The sequence below is a fragment of the Leptopilina heterotoma genome, unplaced genomic scaffold (genome assembly GCF_015476425.1).
Source record: "Leptopilina heterotoma isolate Lh14 unplaced genomic scaffold, ASM1547642v1 Lhet_168, whole genome shotgun sequence".
NCBI lineage: Eukaryota > Metazoa > Arthropoda > Insecta > Hymenoptera > Figitidae > Leptopilina > Leptopilina heterotoma.
This window is the reverse complement of record NW_025110884.1, coordinates 983,479-1,007,766: the sequence shown is the minus strand read 5'-3', so window position 1 is coordinate 1,007,766 and position 24,288 is coordinate 983,479. Positions and strand designations below refer to the sequence as shown.

At 21.4% G+C, this 24,288-nt stretch overlaps 2 protein-coding genes across 7 annotated transcripts; both read right to left on the bottom strand.

Annotated features, from left to right (window-relative positions):
* Window positions 1-2,114: 2,114 nt before the first annotated feature.
* On the bottom strand, window positions 2,115-3,963 carry LOC122499464 (egg protein CP422-like). 4 transcript variants are annotated; one of them, XM_043607840.1, is made up of 7 exons: window positions 3,901-3,955; window positions 3,718-3,804; window positions 3,509-3,613; window positions 3,142-3,246; window positions 2,774-2,878; window positions 2,451-2,555; window positions 2,115-2,378 (listed from the first exon to the last, which is right to left on the bottom strand). In XM_043607840.1, the coding sequence occupies exons 2-7, from the start codon at window positions 3,729-3,731 to the stop codon at window positions 2,189-2,191; spliced, it is 624 nt and encodes a 207-aa protein (XP_043463775.1). In that variant the 5' UTR covers window positions 3,732-3,804; window positions 3,901-3,955; the 3' UTR covers window positions 2,115-2,188. The 4 variants fall into 4 exon arrangements, with proteins under 4 accessions (XP_043463775.1, XP_043463776.1, XP_043463777.1 ...); XM_043607841.1 differs by having other exon boundaries at window positions 2,161-2,378; window positions 3,896-3,963; XM_043607842.1 differs by lacking the exon at window positions 2,774-2,878 and having other exon boundaries at window positions 2,161-2,378; window positions 3,896-3,963.
* Window positions 3,964-6,193: 2,230 nt separating this feature from the next.
* LOC122499462 (trihydrophobin-like) lies at window positions 6,194-23,093 on the bottom strand. 3 transcript variants are annotated; one of them, XM_043607838.1, is made up of 6 exons: window positions 22,959-23,027; window positions 8,385-8,477; window positions 7,585-7,621; window positions 7,063-7,152; window positions 6,665-6,859; window positions 6,194-6,327 (listed from the first exon to the last, which is right to left on the bottom strand). In XM_043607838.1, exons 4-6 carry the CDS (start codon window positions 7,150-7,152, stop codon window positions 6,247-6,249), a joined length of 366 nt encoding a protein of 121 aa, XP_043463773.1. In that variant the 5' UTR covers window positions 7,585-7,621; window positions 8,385-8,477; window positions 22,959-23,027; the 3' UTR covers window positions 6,194-6,246. The 3 variants fall into 3 exon arrangements, with proteins under 3 accessions (XP_043463773.1, XP_043463772.1, XP_043463774.1); XM_043607837.1 differs by lacking the exon at window positions 8,385-8,477 and having other exon boundaries at window positions 22,959-23,093; XM_043607839.1 differs by lacking the exons at window positions 7,585-7,621; window positions 8,385-8,477 and having other exon boundaries at window positions 22,959-23,060.
* Between the last annotated feature and the right edge of the window lie 1,195 nt (window positions 23,094-24,288).

The following is a 24,288-nucleotide window of genomic DNA, read 5'->3' as shown; positions in this document are numbered from 1 at the left end:
ATAATTTATATATTTGTAATGACAAATTATTAAATTACGCACAATTAAATTTTATAAATTTGAATTCATTTGAAATTTATAAATTTTAGTTTATAGAAAAATAAATTTGTTTAAAATTTACAAATTTTTTATCAAAAAGATAATACAATGAAGATAAGAACTAAGAAGAAAGGTGCGAAAATATTCCACTTTTAAAAGGAGAGAAAATATGAGGGAGAGAGAGAGAGAGAGAATGAAGCAGTAACCTTTTTTATTACTTTTTAAAAAAAATTTGAAAATAATAATTTGAAAATAATAATGTTTAATAACAATGTAATATCAAATTATAACAAATTTTTACTATTTGGTGCAATTTTCTTTACTATAATATTTAATTTAATTAAAAATCACTAGAAAAGAACACAATTTTTATTTAAAAAAATTTTAAAAAATAAATTTTAGCATCTTTCTTTTTATCTTTATTGTATTATTTTTTTTATTGATTTTATGATTTTGTAGTTAATTTTATGTGAATACTTTAATTAAATTAAAATTTGTAAATTTTAAACAAATTTATTTTTCAATAAACTAAAATTTATAAATAAATAAAATAAATAAATAAAAATAAAATTTAATAATTTTGGATAATTTAATACTTTGTCATTACGAATATATAAATTATTGAATTAATTTTAATTAGTCGTTTATAGTTTCACATCTTTGTTAAATTTTTCTCTACATTGCAATATTTTTTAAAATATTAATTGTAGAGGCAAAATTTATTTTTTAAAATTATTTCAACTAAAAATTGTGTTCTTCTCTAGTAATTATCAATTAAATTAAATATTATAGTTAAGAAAATTGCACCAAATATTAAAAATTTGTTATTATTTGATATTACTTTGTTATTAAAAATTATTATTTTGTAATTAAAAATTATTTCACTGTAGACCATTAATTTATTAATTTAATTTTTTGTTTCTTTCGATTTGTATTTGTGAATTGTTGCCATTATTTTAATTAATAAGTTATACATTTATTAATTGAATTAAGAATAATAATTATTATTCTTAATAAATAAAAAAAAAATTTAATTATAATTAATTAATTAATTAATTAATTAATTAATTAATTAATTTTTAATTTAATTATAATTGTAATAAAAGAAACAAAGTAATAATATTAATAGTATTTATTATTATTTCCTAATTTCCTAATTTAAAATAATAAATATAAAAAAACATGTTCTTTATTGTTTAAATGCAATTAGCAATAAATACACCGAAAAAAATAAAATCTCAAAGTGAGAAGAAAATTCCGCTTAACAATTATTTTTACATAAAATGTCAAGAAAATTATCAATCCTCCAAGTCAAATATTAAAATAATAAAAAGCAAAATTAACGTTTCGATTGATAATTTTTTTGACATTTTATATTATCTTTTACTTTTATTTTTTTTATTCTTTTATTCTACAACTATTTAATTATTTTTACATTTTATTTTCAATATTTAAATATTCATCTACAAAAAAGCGAAATTTTTGTTTATATTTGAAAGTTTTTTTAACTAAGAGATGAATTTTAATCTTTCTTCTTTGATTTAAATTAATCTTTCAAATTAAAACAAATTTATACTTGAAAGGAGATTTTTTTGTTGTTTTTTTTAAACATTTTTAAAATTTTTTTGGGTCACACATAAATTTCATTTATTGCAATTGAAAGCTTATTTTGTCACTTTTCAAATACTTTTTTAAAAATTATTGTACGATAATTTTTAAGAAAGTCACGTTTTTTGTTTAAAAAACAGTCTATTTTTTGATTGTTTTTAATTACAAAACTTTCTTAAAAATTATCGTACAATAATTTTTTAAAAAAAGCGTTTCAAAGGTGACAAAATAAGTTTTCAATTGCAGTGAATAAAATTTTTGTGTGATTATTTGTTAAAAAAACTACATTTGTTTAAAATTTACCCAAAAAAAATTTTTAATTTTGTTTATTGCTAATTGCATTTAAACAATAAATATATTATTTTGATATTATGAAAGTAGGAAATTCTTTTCATTAAAGGTATTAAAGGTAAAATAAATTTACAATCAGAAATTTTTTTTTATTTTGCTCTCTTTATTGTTTATAATATTCAGTTTACATATATTTAAATTTCAATAAGAATGAAATTTATTGCACATTTTTATTTTATTAGATATATTTTTAGATATATTTTTGAAAACTTAAAATTTGGAAATTAAATGTTAATTTTTCTGGTCCATTCTCGTCCTTAATAATTTTCTGTTCAATTACAGATGAAGTAGAATTGGAATAAATTTTGTTAATCTCTTCGTCTTTCACATCTATCTCTGTTGCAACGAAGTCTGTCACAGCATTCACGATTATCGCGACACTAAAATTTAATAAAGAAAATTTAAAAATTTAATTTTTAATAAAATATTTTAAATAATAAATTTTTTATTACTCGTTGTCCTTCTCGTTGGCAATCGTCACCGCCGCCACCACCTCGTCTTTCACATCTTTCTCTATTGCATCGTAGTCCCTCGCAGCATTCACGATTTTCACGGCACTAAATTTGAAAAAATAATTAATTTTCTTTAATTTAATTTAATCAAAATTGTTTAAATTCAGAAAATTTTTAATTTTAATTAAAATTCAACAAATTTCAATCATAATTGAATTAAAATGCAAAAATTAAATGAAATAAAGAAAATAAAAAATGGGGTCGAATTTTATTTCTCAAATTATTGAAAAATTTTTTTTAAAAATAATAAAAAAAATTATTACTCGTTGTCCGTCTCGTCTACAATCATCCCCACCGCCACCACCTCGTCTTTCACATCTGTCTCTATTACATCGAAGTCCTTCGCAGCATTCGCGATTGTCACGGCACTAAATTTTAAAAAAAATGGATTTTTAATTTAAATTGAAGAATTTTTAATTGATTTTTTGAATTTATAATTTTTTTTAATTCAATTTAATTAAAATTTTTAAAATTAAGAAATATTTAAATTTTAAATAAAATTTAACAAATTTTCATTATAATTTAATTACGATAGAAAAATTAACTGAAATAAAGTAAATAAAAAAGGGGTCGAATTTTATCTCTTAAATTATTTAAAACTTTTTTTTAAAATAATAAAAAAATGTATTACTCGTTGTCCATCTCGTCTACAATCATCCCCACCACCACCACCTCGTCTTTCACATCTTTCTCTATTACATCGAAGTCCTTCGCAGCATTCTCGATTGTCACGGCACTAAATTTAAAAAAAAAATAATTTTTAATTAAAATTAAAAAAATTTTAATTGAATTTTTTAATTTATAATTTTTTAAAATTAATTTAATTAAAATTTTTTAAATTAAGAGAAATTTAAATTTTAAATAAAATTTAACAAATTTTCATTATAATTTAATAACAATAGAAAAATTAAATGAAATAAAGTAAATAAAAAAGGGGTCGAATTTTATCTCTCAAATTATTTAAAACTTTTTTTTAAAATAATAAAAAAATGTATTACCCGTTGTCCGTCTCGTCTACAATCATCCCCACCGCCACCACCTCGTCTTTCACATCTGTCTCTATTACATCGTAATCCTTCGCAGCATCGACGATTCCGATCACACTAAAAATTAATATGATTAATTTATTAATTAGATTTTTTGCATAATTTTAATTTCTTCTAAAGAATAGAAACATACTTCTTGTTTCAAGTAATTAATAACTTACCCGTCTTCCTTCATTCTCACATTCTTGGCTATTGACGGCTAAGACAAAAACCCCAATGCACAAAAACACAAGGGTGAAAGTTTTCATCTAAATAAAAAATTGAGTATTTAATTCGAAATTTACTATTTAGAATTTTTCTTTAAATTATCTTTAAATAATCATTATTGAATAATATTACCTTACTTTTAATTGTTCAGATCCGTTGTCCTGTTAAGAGTTGAACTTGTAACTTAATTTTTTAAAAAATGTCTCACCTTTTATATACTGACAAAAAATGTGTCTTTTATTTATTTATTTATATTACTGTTTTCTTTACGTTTATTTAAAGGAAATATTTTTTCTCTCTCTCTTTTTCTAATATTTTCTCTCTTTTTAAAAGTGGAATATTTTCGCACCTTTCTTTTTATCTTTATTGTATTATCTTATTGATTATTATCGAATTTTCAGTTCAATTTATGTGAATATTATATTTTTTTTCTTGATATTTTTTTGTTATCTTTATTTACTTATTGTCGTGGATATTTATTTTAGTTACAAATTATTGAAGGTAAATAATTAAATTTTTTTTTTTTTAACAAGAAAATTGTAGTCGACAGAAAAAGTACACATTTTCTTGAGGAAATTGTCAAAAATTTCTAGCTTTAGGCTAAAAAACACTATGAAGATCAACTTTGAATAAATTTATTTTTAAATAAATTAAAATTTGTGAATTTCGAATAAATTTATTTTCGTAGATTTCAAATAAATATATTTTTAAATAAATTCATTTTTAAATAAATTTAAATTTGTAAATGTTAAATAAATTTATTTTTAAACAAATTAAAATTCATAAAATTAATATAAATTCAAATTTTTTAAATTTAATTATGGATTATTTAATAATTTATCATTACGAATATAAAAAAAATATAATTAAATTTTAATTCCTCGTTCCTTGTTTTGCATCTGTGTTAAATTTTTTTCTACATTGCAACATTTTTTAAAACAATCAATAGAGGCATAATTTTTTTTTTAAATTAATTTGGATTAAAAATTGTTTTCTATTCAAGTAATTATTAATTAATTGAAATATTATAGTAAAGGAAAGTGCACGAAATATTAAAAATTTGTTACTAATTCATATTAGTCTGTTATTAAAAATTATTATTTTGCAATTTAAAAATTATGATACTTCGCTATTAACAATTATTACTTTAGGCCGTTAATTTATTATTAAGCTACTTTAATATTGATTATAAATTAATCATAACTATTTTGACCATCTATCGATTTAATTAATTAGTTTTCATAAAATTCAGAATAAATAAATAACGTAAAATTAATTAATTAATGAGTTAAAATTCCTTTTTAAAAGTTATGTATGAAATTAGTAATTATTATTTTTAATTTTTGTTCTAGAAAATATTTATTCACACTAAAAATTAATAAAAACAATAAAAGCATGTTTTTATATTTTTGCTTAGGTCGCTTGTGTAAAAGTAAAAGAAAATTAAAATTAAAATTAATTTTGGAGACGATTTTTTTATTCTAAAAAATTGCTTATTCAAACTAAACATTAATTTTACCTTGTTTTATTATTCATTTTTATATTTTTGTTTAGGCAGCTCATGTGAAAGTAAAAGAAAATTAAAATTAATTTTGGAGAAAAGTTTGTTATTTTTATTCTAAAAAATTTTTTATTCAAATTAAGCATTCATTTTACTATGTTGTATTATTTGGTTTTATATTTTTGCTTATAACGCTTGTGACGAAAAAGTAAAAAAAAAATTTGAAATTAATTTTGGTGAAAAGCTTTTTTATTTTCATTTCTATTCTAAAAAATTTGTTATTCGATCTAAAAATGAATTTTACCTTATTTTATTATTTGCTTTTATATTTTTTTATTTATGTCACTTGTGTAAATGAAAAGAAAAATTAAAATTAATTTTGGAGAAAAGTTTTTATTTTCATTCTAAAAAATTGTTTATTCAAACTAAACATTAATTTTACATTGTTTTATTATTTGCTTTTATATTTTTGCATAGGTCGCTTGTGATGAAAGAGTAAAAGAAAATTACAATTAATTTTGATAAAAAGTTTTTTATTTAAAATTTTTTTTTTAATTTAATCATGAATTTTATTTTATTATTTGCTTTTATATTTTTATTTAGGTCGCTTGTGAAAAAGTAAAAAAAATTTGAAATTAATTTTGGAGAAATTTATTGTTTTACTATTTGCTTATACATAATGGCTTATGCCGTTCGTGTAAAAATAAAAGAAAATTGAAATTAATTTTAGAGGAAAAATTGTTGTCACAATCCATGTATGTTTGATTATTTTATATTTAAAAACTAATTAAATTGAAGAAAACACTTTGTCTTGAATAGATATTTTTTTTATTTATACCACAATATTGAAGATTTAAACAGTTATACATTTATACTTTTTATAGAGTTTTGGAAAAATTAAATAAGTGAATATTGTTAATCATTTATCAGGCCACTCGAGATCTTTGAATTCACTCTGTTTTTAGTGTACAAGGAAGAATTTTTAATTGTTCCTTCGTCGCTCACAATTTCTATTCCTTTGATTGCATCTCAAATTTCTGCAGCATTCCCGATCTTCCCGGCACTAGAATTTTCAAAATCAAATTTTAATCGAAAAATTATATTTAATTATTAAACAAATTAATTTTTTAAAATATTATTAATAATATTAATTGATTTTTTATAATATTAATTATAATGTTAACTAATTTTTTATAATATTAATTATAATGGTAACTAATTTTTTTTTCTTAATTAATTGATTTTCTAATATGATTTTCTAATAATCATAATGCTAATTAATTTTTAATAAAATTAATATAAAATTTTAATATTTCGAATAAAAAAAATAAATATTAATTTATTCGTGTTAAATATTCCGAAATTTTAATTATATATTTATATTAAAAAATTGTTATTACTCGTTGGCCTTCTCTTCTGCAATCGCGATCACCACCATTATTACCACCATTGTTACCGCCATTGTTACCGCCATTGTTACCACCATTATTACCCCCATTGTTACCACCATTGTTACCACCTCCACCTCCGTTTCGTCTCTCGCAACTTCTATTATTGCATCGAAGTCCCCGACAGCATTCTTGGTCACTGCGACACTAAAAAATTATAATTTACTTTTTATTTTTGTTTTAAATTTTATATTTTAGAACATAATTATATTTTAGATAAAAAAAAATATTAAAATACATAGTTTCTTTTTAATGTTTAATTTAAGAACAAAAAATATTAAATAATAAACTAAATTCAAATAATATAAATTTTTAGAATATTCCGAAAGTAGATGAAATTTAAAAATTACCCGTCCTCCTTGGTTTCTACATTGCTGGCTATTGACCCCTATGACCAATAAAACTCCAACGCACAATATTAAAAGTGTGTAAGATTTCATCTAAATAAATAAAATTTAATTAAAAATTCGAAATTTTCTCATTTTTCTCTTAAATATTATTTGTTGCATTTAAAATTGAAAGTTTTTGTTTAATGTTACAATTTATAATTTTATTTCATTAAATAATAGCAATTTTTTAATATTTAATAAATGATTTATAATTTTATTTCATTAAATACTAGAAATTTTCTAATTTAAAAAAAAAATATTTATAAGTGTATTTCATTAAATACTAGAAATTTTCTAATTTAAAAAAAATTATTAATTATTTCATTTTATTAAATACTAGAAATTTTCTATTTTTAAAAAAAAATTTCTATTTTTTAAAATTAATTACTTTAAAAAATTTATATTTTATTTTATTAAGTTTTGAATTTTGTAATTTTTTTTAAATATTATTTTTTTGAAAAATTATCTTCTATGTGCAATTACCTTTCTTTATCTTTGGTTCTCTTCTTGGAAACTAAACCTGAAATTGATGCTGTACTAAAATTTTCTCACGATTTATATACTAAAAAGAATAGTGACGTTTATTTATAAAATTACGTTTTTGTAAATTTCCGTTTTTCCTGTTTCTTAAAATTTGAAATGTTATTTTAAGTTTATGTTTTTATTTCTTATGTAAAATCAATATAACAATATTTAATCTATTATTTAATATCTGTTTTTTTCATAAATTTTTTTTTGTTTGAATAATTATTTTATCCTTGTTTTTTTTATAGTTTTATAATATTTATTTATTTCAGTAGTAAATGGGACAAAACTATTATTTGATTAAAAAAATATATAATTTTGCAAAAAAAAAATACAGCAAAATTTTCAACTATCGATTGTTATTTTCTGATTTTTTTTGTTATTTAATTGAAGAAAAAAATTTACTGTTTCTTAAAAAGTTGGCGTTATTTTGATAAATTGTAAAACCTTGCGACTGAACAAACATTTCATTAATCATTATCAACCGTAATTGCTATGCGAAACTCAGTGAAAAAAATTCATTCATCGTTTGCTTGTAAATTTGTGACCTTTATCTTTATTATTTGCGACCTTGTGAATTCATTTCTTCAAGATATTAAAATTTAAATATTAAAATAATTAAGTTTAATAAATAGAACTCTTATCAGAAGTGAACATTTAAATTAAGATTTTTTCATGTAGTATTTTTTTCTAATTTTTTTGTTATTTATTTTTTTATTTATTTTTTATATTTATTTTTTATATTTATTACTTATTACTTTCAGGATGCAATAAATGAACTGCAATTCATTATTTCAGAAGTTGAGGATTTTTATTGTTATTTGTCTTCGTCTTTTAAAGGTGTCATCAATCTGTAATTAAATTTCCACATTATCTTTATCTATGTCAATTAAAAATGAATGTTTTATATGATGACTCGCACTTATCCTTTATCTTAAGTTACTTTAATTTTTTTTAAATCACATTTCCGAGTGTGTTAAAATTAAAAAAGGAGGAATTATTTTTTTTGTCTTAAACTTGTCGATAAAATATTCCAAAAGGTATATATAAAGAGAATTATAGTTCGCGCAATCTGATGAAAAGTAAGAGACTTTTGGTTCTGGACCACCCAGAACAATATGCAAATGGTTACAAGGACGCTTTATTTGGAAGAATAACCATGATACAGGCGCTAATTGGAATTATAGGTTTATCAGATTTAAGTAATTAAGAACGGGAGTTGGTTCACGATACAGGTGCAATTAAATAATTAGGAGTGTGTAGTTTTTTGAGGAGGCTCACTTTATTTTCGAAAGTAGGACGCCCTCAAGGATCGCAGATAAATATTAAATCCTTTTTGGTCCAGCCAACAAGTTAGAGATGTACAATTATTTTTCAGCATTTATATTTATATATACATGCTGTTTGTTAAAACTGTTTATAATTGGGGTGGCTGAAATGCAGGGAGAAAGATTTTTTTCAATTCAAGTTTTATCTCTTATGCTAAAATGGAAATGAATCCTTTATTTTTGAGAGAATTTTGTTATTTTTTTACTGTTATTAAATTAATTTTTTGTCTGTAATTGAATTTTACTATTTTTCGAAATGAAACAAATAAAACAAAATATAAAAATAACTTTTTTAAAATAAATATCTAATCAATATTATTTTTCCATAGGAATTAAGAATTTCAAAAATTTTAAATTCAAATCTTTTTAAATTCAATAACTTATAAGAATATTTTTATAAAACATGAAGATAGCGATTGCTCCGAGTCGAAGACTCGGAGTGATCGATTTCTTCATGTTTTATAATAATTAAAAATGACCGAGTGACAAAATCATTGTTTTATATTATAAAAATATTATTACAGTAACTTTTTCAAAATTATTTTCATCATTTCAAATCAATTATTATTTTCTGCAATTTTGAATTATTTTTTATGAAAATAATTGAATTTCTTAAAAAAAATGTTATTATTTATAAAAATAATTAAATGTTTGAGTACTATTTTTGAAAATAATTGAATTTTTGCATTTGTTTGTAATTTTTTCCAAAATTGGATTTTTTTTAGTGTTTTCAACAAAAATTTGAATTACAAATTTTTAAATCCTATTATTTTTAAAATTGCTAATTTTATCCTATAAAGTTAGCCGCGCGATTTAGCCTGCGAATTGTTGCTAGTAAATTAAGTATATTACAATATTAAAATTATAAATAAATAAATTTTTTATTCCAGTCAATTTCAGTCCAAAAAAAAAATTGACTCTAAACAATTCTTGCTTTCACTCAAAAAATTTTCACATTCATTAAAAAAAATTTTAAATTTCACTAAAAAATTGATTACATTCTTTGAAAAAATTCAATTATTTTTATAAATAATAATATTTTTCTCAGGAATTCAATTATTTAAAAAAATTTTAATAAAAGTTGTTGAAATGATTCAAATATTTTAAATAATTTATTTGTTCTTAAGAATTCAAATTATTTTCAATTATAATTAAATTTCTCCTTATCGCAGGATTTCAATAAATTTTAATAATTATTGAAAATAATTATTAATTAATAAATTACTAAATATAAAATTTTTGTTATAAAGTCAAAGGTTTTTTTTCATCTTAATAAACAAGAAAAAAAATCATTTTTTAAGTAAAAATTGAGATAATGTATAAAAATATATTTAAATTAGAAAAAGAAAATGAAAGTCCATCTGGTGCATAAAATTTCGATTTAAAATAAATTTTCACCACATTATAATTAAAGGAGAATTTAGATTTTTTATCTCAATAAAAATCTACACAGTGATTTCTTTTTCTGTTAAAAAAAAAATAAATAAAAAATACTATTGAGACGGAATGTTTATGTGACATAAACGATGTATTTTCGACGTTGGAAAATTGGTTCGCAGGTCAAACAAAGCGTTTCTATACTTTATGTGACATCTAATCATGGACCTCCTTTGGAGGCGGTGAACCGCGAACCGCCTGCAAACTTCTATATAGCATATACCTGGCTGGAAATGTAATTCCTATGGAAGAAGAGGATGAGCGAGAAAGAGAGAGGTTTTGGTGTTACCTATAACACCCCAAGTGGTAAGTTATGACATTGGAAAGTGGAAAAAGTGTAAGTCACATTTTTAGAAAACTAAAACCGATTCACAAGGGCGTTTCACTATTGAACAAAAGGGCATATTGGAAACTTCGATTGTAATACAACTATTTATCGAAATATCGGTTCTTCTTCTTTTTTTTCTCTTAAGTCTAAACTTTATGATAATCGAATTTTAAAACAAGTTTTCCTGAAATTAGTCGATATACCATATGGCACGTGCTATTTTTGTTATTATAATAATCGAAAGCGTAAAGCATGAACTAAAAATCTTTTGTATTTTTTAAGTTACGATTTCGTTTTTTCAAATTTATTTTAATCTCAAAATAACGAGTTCCAGAGTTATTAAAATGTTTCAACAATTTTCATTATCGAAAATTTAGTTACAAGTCCGTAACATATGTTATCGAAAATCCATAAAAAAGGTTCTACTCTTTTTTCTAATAAAGTATAAATTTAAGTGGAAAAAATCGTAAGAAGAAAATTAATAGAAAAAAGTGAATGAAAAAGGGAATAAAAGTAAGGAAATAAGTAAATGGAAAAGAAATAAAAGTAAGGAAATAAGTAAATAGAAAAAGAAATAAAAATAAGGAAATAAGTAAATAGAAAAATAAATAAAAATAAGGAAATAAGTAAATAGAAAAAGAAATCAAAATAAGGAAATAGTAAATTAAAAAAGAAATAAAAAATAAAGAAATAAGTAAATGAAAAAGAAATAAATAGAAATAGAAAACTAAATAAGTAAATGAAAAAGAAATAAATATAAATAGAAAACTAAATAAATAAATAAAAAGGAAAAAAAAGAATCGTGACGCCACAAGGAAAGTAAAAGAAGCAAACAAATGATAAAATAACTAAAATACAACAAAAAAATAAATAAAATAAATAAAAAAGAAATGGAGAAAATAAAAATAAAAGAATACAAAAATTTCTAAATAGAAAAAAATATAAGCAGAATAATTAAAATAACAAAAAAAGTACAGCTCCTAATGGAAAAATGTAAAATCCTGTTTTTCCAAGAAGCTTTGCTCTCGGGTGTCGAAAAAAATTGCAGAAGCCCTTGTAAGAGTAAAAAACGCGGCTTCAAAATATCAAGTTACCCTGACCTATGCTCGACTTCTTAACAGTCAAATGGACCAGTAGCTGCGCTATAATATGAAACACCTGAAAACTCATTCTTAGCAACCTTTGAATAATATACTTCAAAAAAAAAAAAAAAAAAAAAAAAAAAAAAAAAATGACGATTTTTAAGCCCTTATGGTTTTTTGTCGTTTGATCATCCGCCGCCAATATACCCTATCAACTATCGTCAGTAGGCAGCTAAGCTAGTAAGCTCTTCTCAAATTTCATTCGATAGTTTTTTGCCATCGTAAACGCGTCTCATATTAACTTTCGATGCTTCCACATACGAGCAAAGGCTCAAACCAATTACTAGTCCAGTCGTATAAATTCTGATCTTTGAACTTATATTCACCATCCAACTGATAGAGACGCAACTGAAATGGTCCCTAATTTTTTTTTTTTTTTTTTTTTTTTTTTGATAACATTTTTATTTTTGTCACAAATCTAATATTCAAAAATGAAAAACCTATAAATAATGTTCAATGATTTTTTTATTTTCAATTCTGTAACTTTCACTTTCTCTCAAAAAATTTCCACTTTCATAAAAAAAATTATCACTTTCAATGTCACCCAAAATTTTCTGATTGAAAGTGAGAATTTTTTGAGTGGACGTGAAGATTTTTTGGTGAAAGTGAAAATCTTTTGTTTGAAAGTGAAAATAATATTATAATAAAATAATAATAAATATTAAATAATAATAATAATAATAAGTATAATTTAAAGTGAAATTTTTTTTTTTGTGAAATAGAAAATAATATTTTTTTTATGAAACTAAGAGCAAAAAAATTTTAGATGAATTTAAAAGTATGTAAAAATTTTTCGGATGAAGTATGTGAAAATGTTTTTTGCGTAATTAAAATGAAAATTTTTTAGATCAAAGTGAGAATTTTTTGAATGAAGGTAAATATTTTTTGACTGAAAAGTAAGATTTTTAAATTTTTTTAAATAATTGAATTCTTACGAATAATTTCATTAAAATTTTTGAAAATAATTAAATTTTTTCAAGAAATTTAATTAAAAAATGTATTGAAAATAATGATTAATTTCTAATAAACAAATTAAATCAAAAATTTTTTTTTAAATAATTGAATTCTTACGAAGAATTTTAATAAAGTTTTAAAGAATTGTTGCATTTTTCCATAAATTGATTTTTAAAATAATTGTATTAAAAATAATTGAAATACTGCAATGAGTTTTATTACGTTATGAAAAAATTTAATTCCTGAGAACAATCTTAATAATTGTGAAAATAATTAAATTTTTGCGCAGAACTTTATTACATTTTTTTAAAATAATTAAATTCTTGCAAACAATTTTATAAACATCTTTTTAAATAATTGACTTTGGTGTAAAATTATTATTTAAAGCTTTAACTGAAATTCAATTTTACATCAATTCTTCTCAGAAAATTCTACGCAATTTCAGTTATTTAATGGCAAAAGTATATATTTTAATAGAATAATTAAATTCTTATATAAAGAACTATATCAAAAAATTTTTAAATACTTGAATTCTTACAAAGAATTCCATTGAAATTTTTGAAAATAATTAAATTCTTTTAAGAAATTTAATTAAAAAACTTATTGAAAATAATGATGAATTTCTAATAAACAAATTAAATCAAAATTTTTTTTAAATAATTAAATTCTTACGAAGAAATTTAATAAAATTTTAAAGAATTGTTGCATTTTTCCATGAATTTATATTTAAAATAATTGTATTAAAAATAATTGAAAACCTACAATGAGTTTTATTACTTTATAAAAAAAATTGAATTAGTGTAACGAATTTTATTAAAATTTTTTTAAAATAATTGAATTTCTAATAAGAAATATATTAATAATAAAAATAATTTAATTGAAGCTGTAACGCTTCTAAATTTCAACTAATATTTAAAATTTCAATTCGCATTCATTTTTTAATCAATTCATAGTACTAGAAAGTTTTAGGAGAATTTTATTATTTAAATAAAAATATAAATAATGAATGGAATAATTGATTATTTCTTAATATTACATTCTTTCTAAGGAAATAATCAAATTTTTTTGAAAATAATTGAATCTTTCTGAAGAATTTTATTATTTGTAAAAAGAATTGAATTTTTGTGACGAACGTTGCGTTTGAAATTTTTTTTAAATTCGAGGAATTTAATCATAATTGAAAATAATTTAATTCTTATTTACCAAATTTTTTTAAAATTATTAAAAATAATTGAATTTTTTGAGAGAGTTTTATAAATTTTTTTTAAGTAATTGAATTATTTTCAGAAATTTTATTAAAATAGAAGATATTGAAAATAATTGTATTTTTGTAACAAATTTTATTAAAATTTTTAAAAATAATTGAATTCTTGTAAAAGAATATTATTATTTAATATAAAATTTAATATAAAATTCAATTATGAAAATAATTGAATTCTTGCGAAGAATTTTATTAAACTTTTTTTAAAGAATGTCTTACTAAAAAATTTTAACTGTTAATAAATTCTTTCGAAGAATGTTTCGAAGAATTTTTGAGAATAATTTTTAATTTATTTATTTAAGTCTCAGCCCATTAATTTGTTAATAAATAATAATTAAATGAATTTGTTAATATTAATATTAAATTAATAAATAAAAATTAAATTAATAAATTAAGTTTGATAATATATTAATTCTTTAATTACTGTGTTGCGAAATTAAAAAGTAGTCCTGTAGAAGGAGACATGATACTGCCAATTTTACGAATAGACAAGAATTAGAAACGAAATTCTACCTTGTAATTCTCGACGTTATATAATTAAATTTTGATGCCTGAAATTTTATGTATAGTCCCATCACTTGTGCGTGTAGAACCCATATCGTAAGTTTTTGATCTTTTTCTGTTTTCAAAGTCCTTTGTAACATCAAAGAAATCCTGTAATTATCTCCAAGAGCCTTATAATTTTTAATCAATATATGAATTTCGGTTTTTCAAAATTTTCAAAAAAATCTCTCTCTCTCTCTCTATTTCTTTTCAAAAATCACAAAAATTTTCGACTTTTTTCTTCTTTAAACGAAAAAAATTTTTAAAAAAATTTTAAATGCTTCATTGTTCTCATACAATATTCTACATTGTAAAGGGAGTTGAATTTTAACTCTCAACGGAAATATTTAAAAATTGCAGTCTTTTGGAGTTAGTTCAAATAATGGTTCGTGTTAGCAATATAAAAACATAATCTTAAAATTATTTGCTCCTTAGGTATAATAAAATGAATAAATAATAACACTATTATTAAAAACAATCAAATTAATAAAATAAAAGTAAAGCAAAAATAAAAAATGTGTAAAAATACAAAATTTATTCCTTTATTATTAGTATTAAATAATAATAATAATAAATAAATAAAATAATAAATGAAAATAAAGAATATTAATAATAAATAATAAATAAATTATTATTATTTTTATTATTAAAAATTGTCAGTGCAGAATGAAGTGAATATAGTTCTTGAAGATGATATGCTAAACAATTGTAATCTTCTTGAGATGGAAGGTTCAATTTTTATTTTCTCTCTTGTTTAAAGTTTCTCTCTTTTTTCAATATGGTTAATTACAGGGAAGAGATAAAGATTTTTTATTTGCACGTTTAGATGGATCTTATCAAGCATCTTTAATTCCAGACCGCGATTTTGCCGAAAGTCATCATCCCTTCCTTTCATTTTCTAGGATCGGCTTTTATAACAAGGCATCAAAAGAACGGGCGCTCTCTCTCTCTCCCCTCCCTTCTTGTACGGGAGAGACCTGTCTGTAATTACAGACACGAGGCGTGGCCCCCCGAAGAAGAACAATAGGACCGCTTTCCGATGAGATGAGATCTGAAGCTCTTTACGCTTTCGGCTTCACCTGAGATCTCATCTTGATTCACTTGGATATCGATCGAGAAAGAGAGAATCGATCGTCGATAAGAACAATTTTAAAATGCCGCTAAGAACTTTTCACTTATAGTGTTGCGTGCGGCTTCTTTTGACATATATTTTTGTCAATTCTTGTTTCAATCAAACTATTGATTCAGTGGAGGAAAATTTATTTCATAAACGATTTATTTATTTAGATATACAAATGGGCGATAAACCATTTATTATTTCTATTATCAAATAATTATTTACTTGAGGCAAATATTATTTAACTTAATAATTTTATTATTATCATTATTTTATTTACTATTACTATTTAATTTATTTATTTAAATATATAAAGTTCCTAAATTACGTAAATAAATATTTTTTTGTAACAAATATTTATTTCAGTCAATCAAAATGGAATTCGCTTTAAATACAGAAATTATTTAATTAATTATTTAATTTATTGGTCCCAATAAAATTTTCATGATTTAAATGGAAATTATTTGATTCAAATAAATATGTGACGCGCTCCAAAGGAATATTATTAAAATTTTGAAAAATAATTGAATTCCTGGGGAAAAGTTTAATAAATTATAAAAGTAATTAAATTCTTGCAAAGAACTTTATTCCATTTTTTTTAAATAATTGAATTCTTGCGAAGAATTTTATAAACATCTTTTTAAATAATTGATATGTTATTTAAAGTTTTAACTGAAATTCAATTTTAAATCAATTCTTCTCAGAAAATTCAACGAAAATTCAATTATATAAAGGCAAAAATAAATATTTTATTGAATAACTTAATTCTTATATAAAGAACTTTATCAAAAAATTTTTTAAACACTTGAATTTTTACAAAGAATTCCATTGAAATATTTTATAATAATTAAATTCTTCCCAGAAATTTAATTAGATATGTTTTAAGAATAATTATTAGATTGTAATAAACAAATTAAATCCAATTTTTTTTTTTTTTTTGACAATAATTGAATTATTTCGAAGAATTTTTATGAAATTTTTAAGAATTAATTGTATTTTTCGAGGAATTTATTTAAAATTGTATTAAAATAAAAAATAATTGAAATCCTGCGAATAATTTTCTTATTTATGAAAATAATTTAATTCTTACAACAAAAATTATTAAAATTTTTGAATTTCTCAGAAGAATATTGTTTATGTGTAATAATGGAATTCTTTTGAAAGATTTTATTATTTGTAAAAATAATTATATTTTTTTTAAAGAATGTTTCGTTTAAAAATTTTGGGTTTCTTTCGAGAAATTTGATTACAAATGAAAGTAATTTAATTCTTATAAACAAATTTTATTGAAATTGTTAAAAATAATTGATTTTTTAAAAAGAATTTGTAATTTATTGATAATAATTGAATTCTACAAACTAATTTTATTAAAACTGTTTAAAATAATTGAATTCCTGAGAAGAATATTATTATTTATGAAAATAATTGAATTTTCTTGAAAAATTTTATTATTTATGAAAATAATTGAATTTTTTTGAAGAATTTGATTATTTATTAAAATAATTGAATTTTTTTATAGAACGTATCGTTTAAAAATGTTGAAAATATTTGGTTTCTTTAGAGAAATTTAATTACAAATGAAGGTAATAGAATTCTTGCAACGAATTTCATTAAAACTGTTTAAAATAATTGAATTCCTGAGAAGAATATTATTATTTATGAAAATAATCTTTTTTTGAAGAATTTTATTATTTATGAAAATAATTAAATTTTTTTGAAGAATTTTATTATTTATAAAAATAATTGAATTTTTTTGAAGAAAGCATGTTTTAAAAATTTTGAAAATAATTGGAAAAATTTATTTGATAAACAATTACTTGTCTATTATCAAATAAATATTTGCTTGAAACAAATTCTATTTTATTTTATTTGTTTATTTAAGTATATAAAGTTCCTAAATTACGTAAAATAAATATTTATTTGTAACAAATATTTATTTAAGTCAACCAAAATGGTATTCACTTTTTTTTTTAAATTTTCATAATTGACAAAAATCTAAAATAATTCCTGAATTGGAATAGTATTTTTTTTTCCCAAAATTGGTTAAAAAACAATTTTTCAAACAAAAATTGAAAGAAATAAAAAGTTGAGAAACAATTTTTCGAACAAATATATTGAAAAAAAAATAAAAAGTTGAGAAACAATTTTTCGAACAAATATCGAAAGAAATAAAAAATTGGGAAACAATTTTTTTCCCCTCTTGTCATTGTATCAAAAATATATAAATTGCTTCGCTCAAAAATCCGGTTTTTTGACTTTGAATATTTTAAGAGCTCTAATATGCGACATAACAAGGCTACTTAAGAATGGAACAATTTTTTTCTGTCATCATTTGTAGCATCATTGCCGTAAAGTATATAGCGTTCTCTTTATAAATTATTGATGGGCGATGTGAATTATAATAAAAGCAAAAAAAAAGGAAGAGCAAAAAAGAAAATAGTCACAAAAAATTTGATCATCGGGAATATATCGCGCCCAATTTAGATAGCAATCGAGTATAATAGTTTGGATCGAGATTTTGAAGACAGCGACCCATTGTAAGTGGAAAAGAGAGAGAGAGAGAAAGGGAGGGAGGGAGAGTAAAGGAAGCCCCTTCAGTTTTGATAATTAATGAACTCCCTTACTATTAAGGCTCCTTTCCTACCTTCTTCCGAACGCCATTACATTGTCTAACTCGACTTTTTGATAACCGTCGCAAAAAAATTTCATCGACTAAAGCTAAAAGGAGCGAGTAATGGCGTGAGGCCTTTGCTTTAAAGAAAGGGATTTGATGGGCCTTATTAGGACCCCAAAGTGTCGAGACAAGGTAAATGATTCCCTCTCTCTCTCTGTATCTTTTAAAGTAAAAAACTAAATTAATTGAATTTTTAACACTTTTGCGAGCAAAATTTATTTTTCCGCTTCTTTCTTTGTTACAGATTAGTTTTAAATTAATTTCTTATCAGTGAATTGAGATTTTATCGAGAAATATTTTTTTAATTATAAATTTTAAATTACAAATTCCAAATTAGAAATTACAAATTAAAACATAAAACTATTCTTTATCGCCACCGTGATTAATTTTTTCTATTCGCTAAACTTCGTTTGTGAGAGAATTTTCATGCCGTCTAGGCGGCAGTTTAGTGAACTATATTGGCGCGAAATTCAAAAAAAGAAAAATTTAATTAATCCTACGATATTAATATTTTTAATAATAATATTTTTTTATTAATAATCTTAATTAGTAAATAATAATCATTTAATAGTATTGTTAAATATTGTTATTAATAATATTAATAATGTTAATAATATATAATTTTGTAAATTTGTACCAAATAGAAAATAGAATTCATGTAGAAATTCTACTCAAATTTTCTAGAGAGATTCTATAAAATATTCACTAGATTTTACGGAGAATCATTCTAGTAAAATTGTGTAGAATTTTTTTTTTTTTTTGACTGCGAGATGAAAGTAATAATAGATAAAATAAAAAATTTACGAAAATAAAAAATGTATACATCAAAAGATGGAAAAAATAAAAATAGATAATGGTAAAAAATGAGTAAAATAAAACAATGGAAAAAAATAAAAAATGGAAAAAAATACAAATAGATAAAAAATAGAAATATACAAAATATAAAGTGGATAAAATAAAGAACAGTTAAATTAAAAATGAGTAAAAAGAAAAAATGTAAAAAAATTAATAAAATAAAAAATGAAAAAATAAAAATAGATAAAATAAAAAATAAAAATATACAATCTAAAAAATGGATAAAAAATAAAACTAGAAAAAATAAAGAATAATTAAATTAAAAATAGACAGAAACAAAAAATGAACAAAAATTAAAAATGCAAAAAAGTTAAAACAGATAAAATAGAAAATGGATTAAAATAAAAATTAAAAATAGATTAAAATAAAAGCAGAGAAAAATAAAAATACCAAAAAATAGAAACGAGCAAAAAGTAGATCAAAAAAATGGGGGTAAAAAAAGATATCGCCTTTTATGAAAGAAACAAGGAAATCGTCTAATAATCTGGACCTGTATATATATATAATTATCCTGTCGACTGTTGCTGTTTCGCTAAATCGAAATTAATTGCTAACTCAATTCTCAACGCGGATTTATAACATATATAAGTCTAATTTTGTGCTTTCAAAAAAAGCCATGTGGATGAAGCATTATTAAAGTCTCATTTGCCCGCTAAATAGCCATGTCTTTCATTTCGCTTTTAAAATGAATACTTTGTCGGATGTCATAGATTAGAAACGCCGGTTTAGAATTTTGAAGGGCTGCTAATTTTCTTCACTGAATCAAACGAATGTAACCTTAAATTTAACCTATCAAAAAATATATCTCCCGTTAAATTAAACCCGCAGATGCATTTCTTCAGTGATAAAAAAGCCGCTTCAAAAAAACAAAAAAAATTAGATTCCTCTTTGAAAATTATCTATTTATAAAATAATATTATTATAACATTGTTTTAATATTTATATACAAAATCCACTATTTTTATTATATTATTTTTTACTACTCTTTTTTTATTTCAAAAATAAACGGGACAATTATTTTTATTATAATTTTGTAGTATATTATTATTAATTAATTTAAAAGGGACTGTTTCATTAAGATTTTAAATAAATTAATAAAAAAATTATTTACAATATAAACAGATTTACGAAGGGAAAATAAAATGCCTTTTTGTACCATTTTTACTATTATGTATTAGTATTTATTTATTTATTTATTTGCAGTATAAACAGGCTTTCAAAGGAAAAAAATAAAAATACCTTTTCTACCATTTTTTATTATTACTATTTATTATTATTATTTATCATTATTGTAATTATCATTATTACTATTATTTCCTATTTTTAGAAAATAATTTTTTTTTCTCTACCACGTGGAAAGCATTTTTTTCTGTGTTAATTAAACTCTCTTTAATTTAACTTGTATTTTTGTCGGTCATTTTTTAATTCTCGAATGAATCCTTCCTAATCAAACAACGATAGTCGTTCGGAGTTTAAAAATGATTTTTCACCATCATACCATTCCCACCTGTATTCGTATTGTTGAAAGTCGAAACGTCGAGTCACTCGTGCAAATTGAAGCGAATGGCGAGTTGGATTAATAATAATAATAACAACAATAAAAAAAAACAAAAAGCCCGACGAAAATCAAATATTAAAAAGCGAAATTTCATCCATATTTGATGCATGTATGCGGACTTTGTTAGGAAAAATACTATTAATTTCTTTTCTGGAAAAATAAAACATAAACTTTTTTTTTTGAAGGTGAAGTTTATGATTTTAACTTCTCCCTCACTTTTTTTAAAATAAAATTAGCAATTTTAAAAATAATAGAACATAAAAATTTTTAATTCGAATTTCTTTTTATAAAAATAAAATATGAATTGCAATATATCTTTTAGTAGTATTATAATTATAATAATTCTATATTTCGAATTTTTGTGTCTTTTTTGTTTGACTCATTACCACGAATTCTAATACAAAACCTTCAATTTTTTCAATTTCTAAAAAAAAAAATTCTTTTTAAATAACTTAAATCTTGAACAACTATCATAAAATAAATTAATTATTGAATGAATAATTTTACTTAAATATTTCAAAATTAATTCAATTTTAAAAAAGTTGCCTTTATAATTTTTATAACTTCAAACGGTTAGTATTTGAAATTTTATAAAATTTCAACGTTGAATGAATTTAATTAGAAATTTTAATGAACTTAGATTTTTGGAAAATTTTAATAATTCAAAATCTTCAAAAATTAGTTAAATTTGTCAATATATATTTAATTAATTATTAAAAATAATGGATTTATAGAAGAATTATATTTAAAAACACAAAAAAAATTGAATTTTAAAGAAGTTACAAATAATTGCAGAAATTCCATTATTTTCAAAAGTAACAAAATTCTTCAAAAAAATCAATTATGTTCAAAATTTTTTTTAAATTCTCTTCAAAATTTAAATTATTATCTTTAAAAATTAAAAAATTCTTCAAAATTCAATTATTTTCAAAAATTTTAATAAAATTCTTATCAAAATTTCAATTAATATCAAAAATTTTCCTCATTTCAATGATTGTCAATATATACTATTTTAATAAAATTAACCAAATAAGAATTCAATTATTATTTAAAAATAATTTTAAGAAAATTGTACGCAAACATTTAATTATTTTCATAAATAATAAAAATTTCTCACAGGAATTCAAATATTTACAAATTTTTTATAAGTTTCTTCTCAATAATTCAATTAATTTCAGAAATAATAAAACTCATCGCAGAATTTCAATTATCTTTAATACATAATTTTATCTTTATGTTTTATGACAATATTTTTAAAGTTGATTAAATTCAAAAAGGTTTTAATTTGATATTTTTGAAAATCTTAATTCCTATTGAAAAATAATAATAATTAAATATTTAAAATATTTATAAAGGAAATTATTGTGTTCGAATAATAAATAATAAATCCAAATTCAATTATTTGTTTAAATAGTAAAATCTTTAAAAAAATTCAATTATTTTCAAAACAATTTCAATTGAATTCCTCGAATGAATTTAAGTACTTTTAAATATTTTCATAAAATTTCAATTACTTCTCTAGAAATAATTTAATTATTCTCAAAATATTTTTAAAAAATTCTATATAAAAATTAAATTATTTTCAATGCAATTTCTATAAAACTCTTCATAACAATTTAATTATTTCTTAAAATTTTAATAAATTCTTCGAAACATTTCAAATATTTTTATAAATATTAAAATTCTTCGCAATAATTCAATCATTTTTTATAAATAGTAAAATCCTTTGCGCAGAAATTCAATTCTTTTCAAAACAATTCGAATAGAATTCTTCGAAAAAATTAAAATTTTCAAATATTATCATAAATTTCATTCATTTTTCTAAAATTTTAATCAATTCTTCGAGAACAATATTCAATTATTTTTATAAATAGTAAAATTCTTCGCAAAAATTCAATTATTTTCTGACTTTTTCTTGATTTTCCTGACCAGCGGCAATTCTGAATTCTCATAGAACTAAATAAACTAGAGAAAATAAAACACAAAAAACGATAATTGAAGAAAAATCATAATTTCAATCGATAATTTTTTTGTGACATTTAATTTCTGTATTTGGTGGACGAGAAGGAGGAAACAAGAAGAAATAAATAAAAGTGTTGTACAATAAAGCACAGGGGAATAAAATGTTAACAAACCTGGGAAAATCCTTCAAGTTGCGCTTCAAGTTGAAAATCGATAATAAACGATCGAGAAATCGGTTCGCACTTTTACGATCTGCCAAAGTACTTTACGTGATTCCACTTAAGAGAAAGGCAAACCCTAGAGACTACTGCCAAAGGAGAAAAAAAAGAAAACGAAGAAGATCAACTCGCTTTCATCTGAAGATGAAGGAAAAGCAAAAAAAAAAAAAATCCACCATAAATGCAATCCGCACTTACAAAGAACAAGAAGAGAGCAGAGTCTATAAAAGTAATCGTGAAAATAAAGACATTAGTGATCGGGGACAAATACAAGGGACTTACTTCGTGAAACAATATTTTTGATATCCGATCAAGATGACACAACGAGACTTGATTCTAAATGATAAAATTAAAAAAAAAAAATTGAAACGTGGGAAATATTTTTCCCCTGGGCAAAAAGATAACAGAACCCTTTGCGAAACAATAATATGCAATATTTCTTCTAAGATGGCAAAATAAATAAATACAGAAAAAAATCGTGCGCGCAACTGTAAATGCAGATTAAGACATTTCATGGGAGTGAAACTCGTCTCAATAAATCATGATCTTGCAGTGATAGTAGATCGATATAACGATATGAGAATGATGCATGGCGTGATGCTGGCAAGTCCTCTTGGCACTATAAGGGTGACATCCTCACTGCGAATGTGAGAGCGCATCTACCTTCTGGCTTTCTTTTGTCCTTGTTATTTTTATTTTTATTTCTCCATCTTCTTTTTTTTTATTTATTCCCCATGGCTCTTTGGTTGTTAGCATAATTGACAGAGAGAGGACACTTGAAATACTATCATTCACCCTTCGTCGCGCAGAGTCTCTCACTTTGACATAACTACTTATTAAGACCAACTCACCATTGGTTACATCTTTTTCACCGTTGACTTCATTAACCAAAATAGCCCCCAACACTTATTCTCTGCACTTTCTGCCGTTTTCAAGCTGAAAGTACCGTTTTTCTACGACATATTTTTTTTTTTTCTAATCTTTCGAATTATTAAATTGAGCTGAAATTTTGTATGAACGTCTAAAATACAATAAAGAAGGGCAGTGATGTGCAAAATTTTTAATATTTTTAAAATTATTGAAAAAAAAGGTTCTGTTAAATTTATTTACGAATATCTTTAAATGTAAAAATATTCGAAAACAATTATTTCTTTTTTACATATTTAAAATATTTAATTATTATTATTTTTCCATCCATTCGATAGGAATTAAGATTTTCAAAAATTTTTTTTCCGCAAAAAAATTATTCCCAAAAAATGTTTTCCCAATATTATATTTCCCAAAA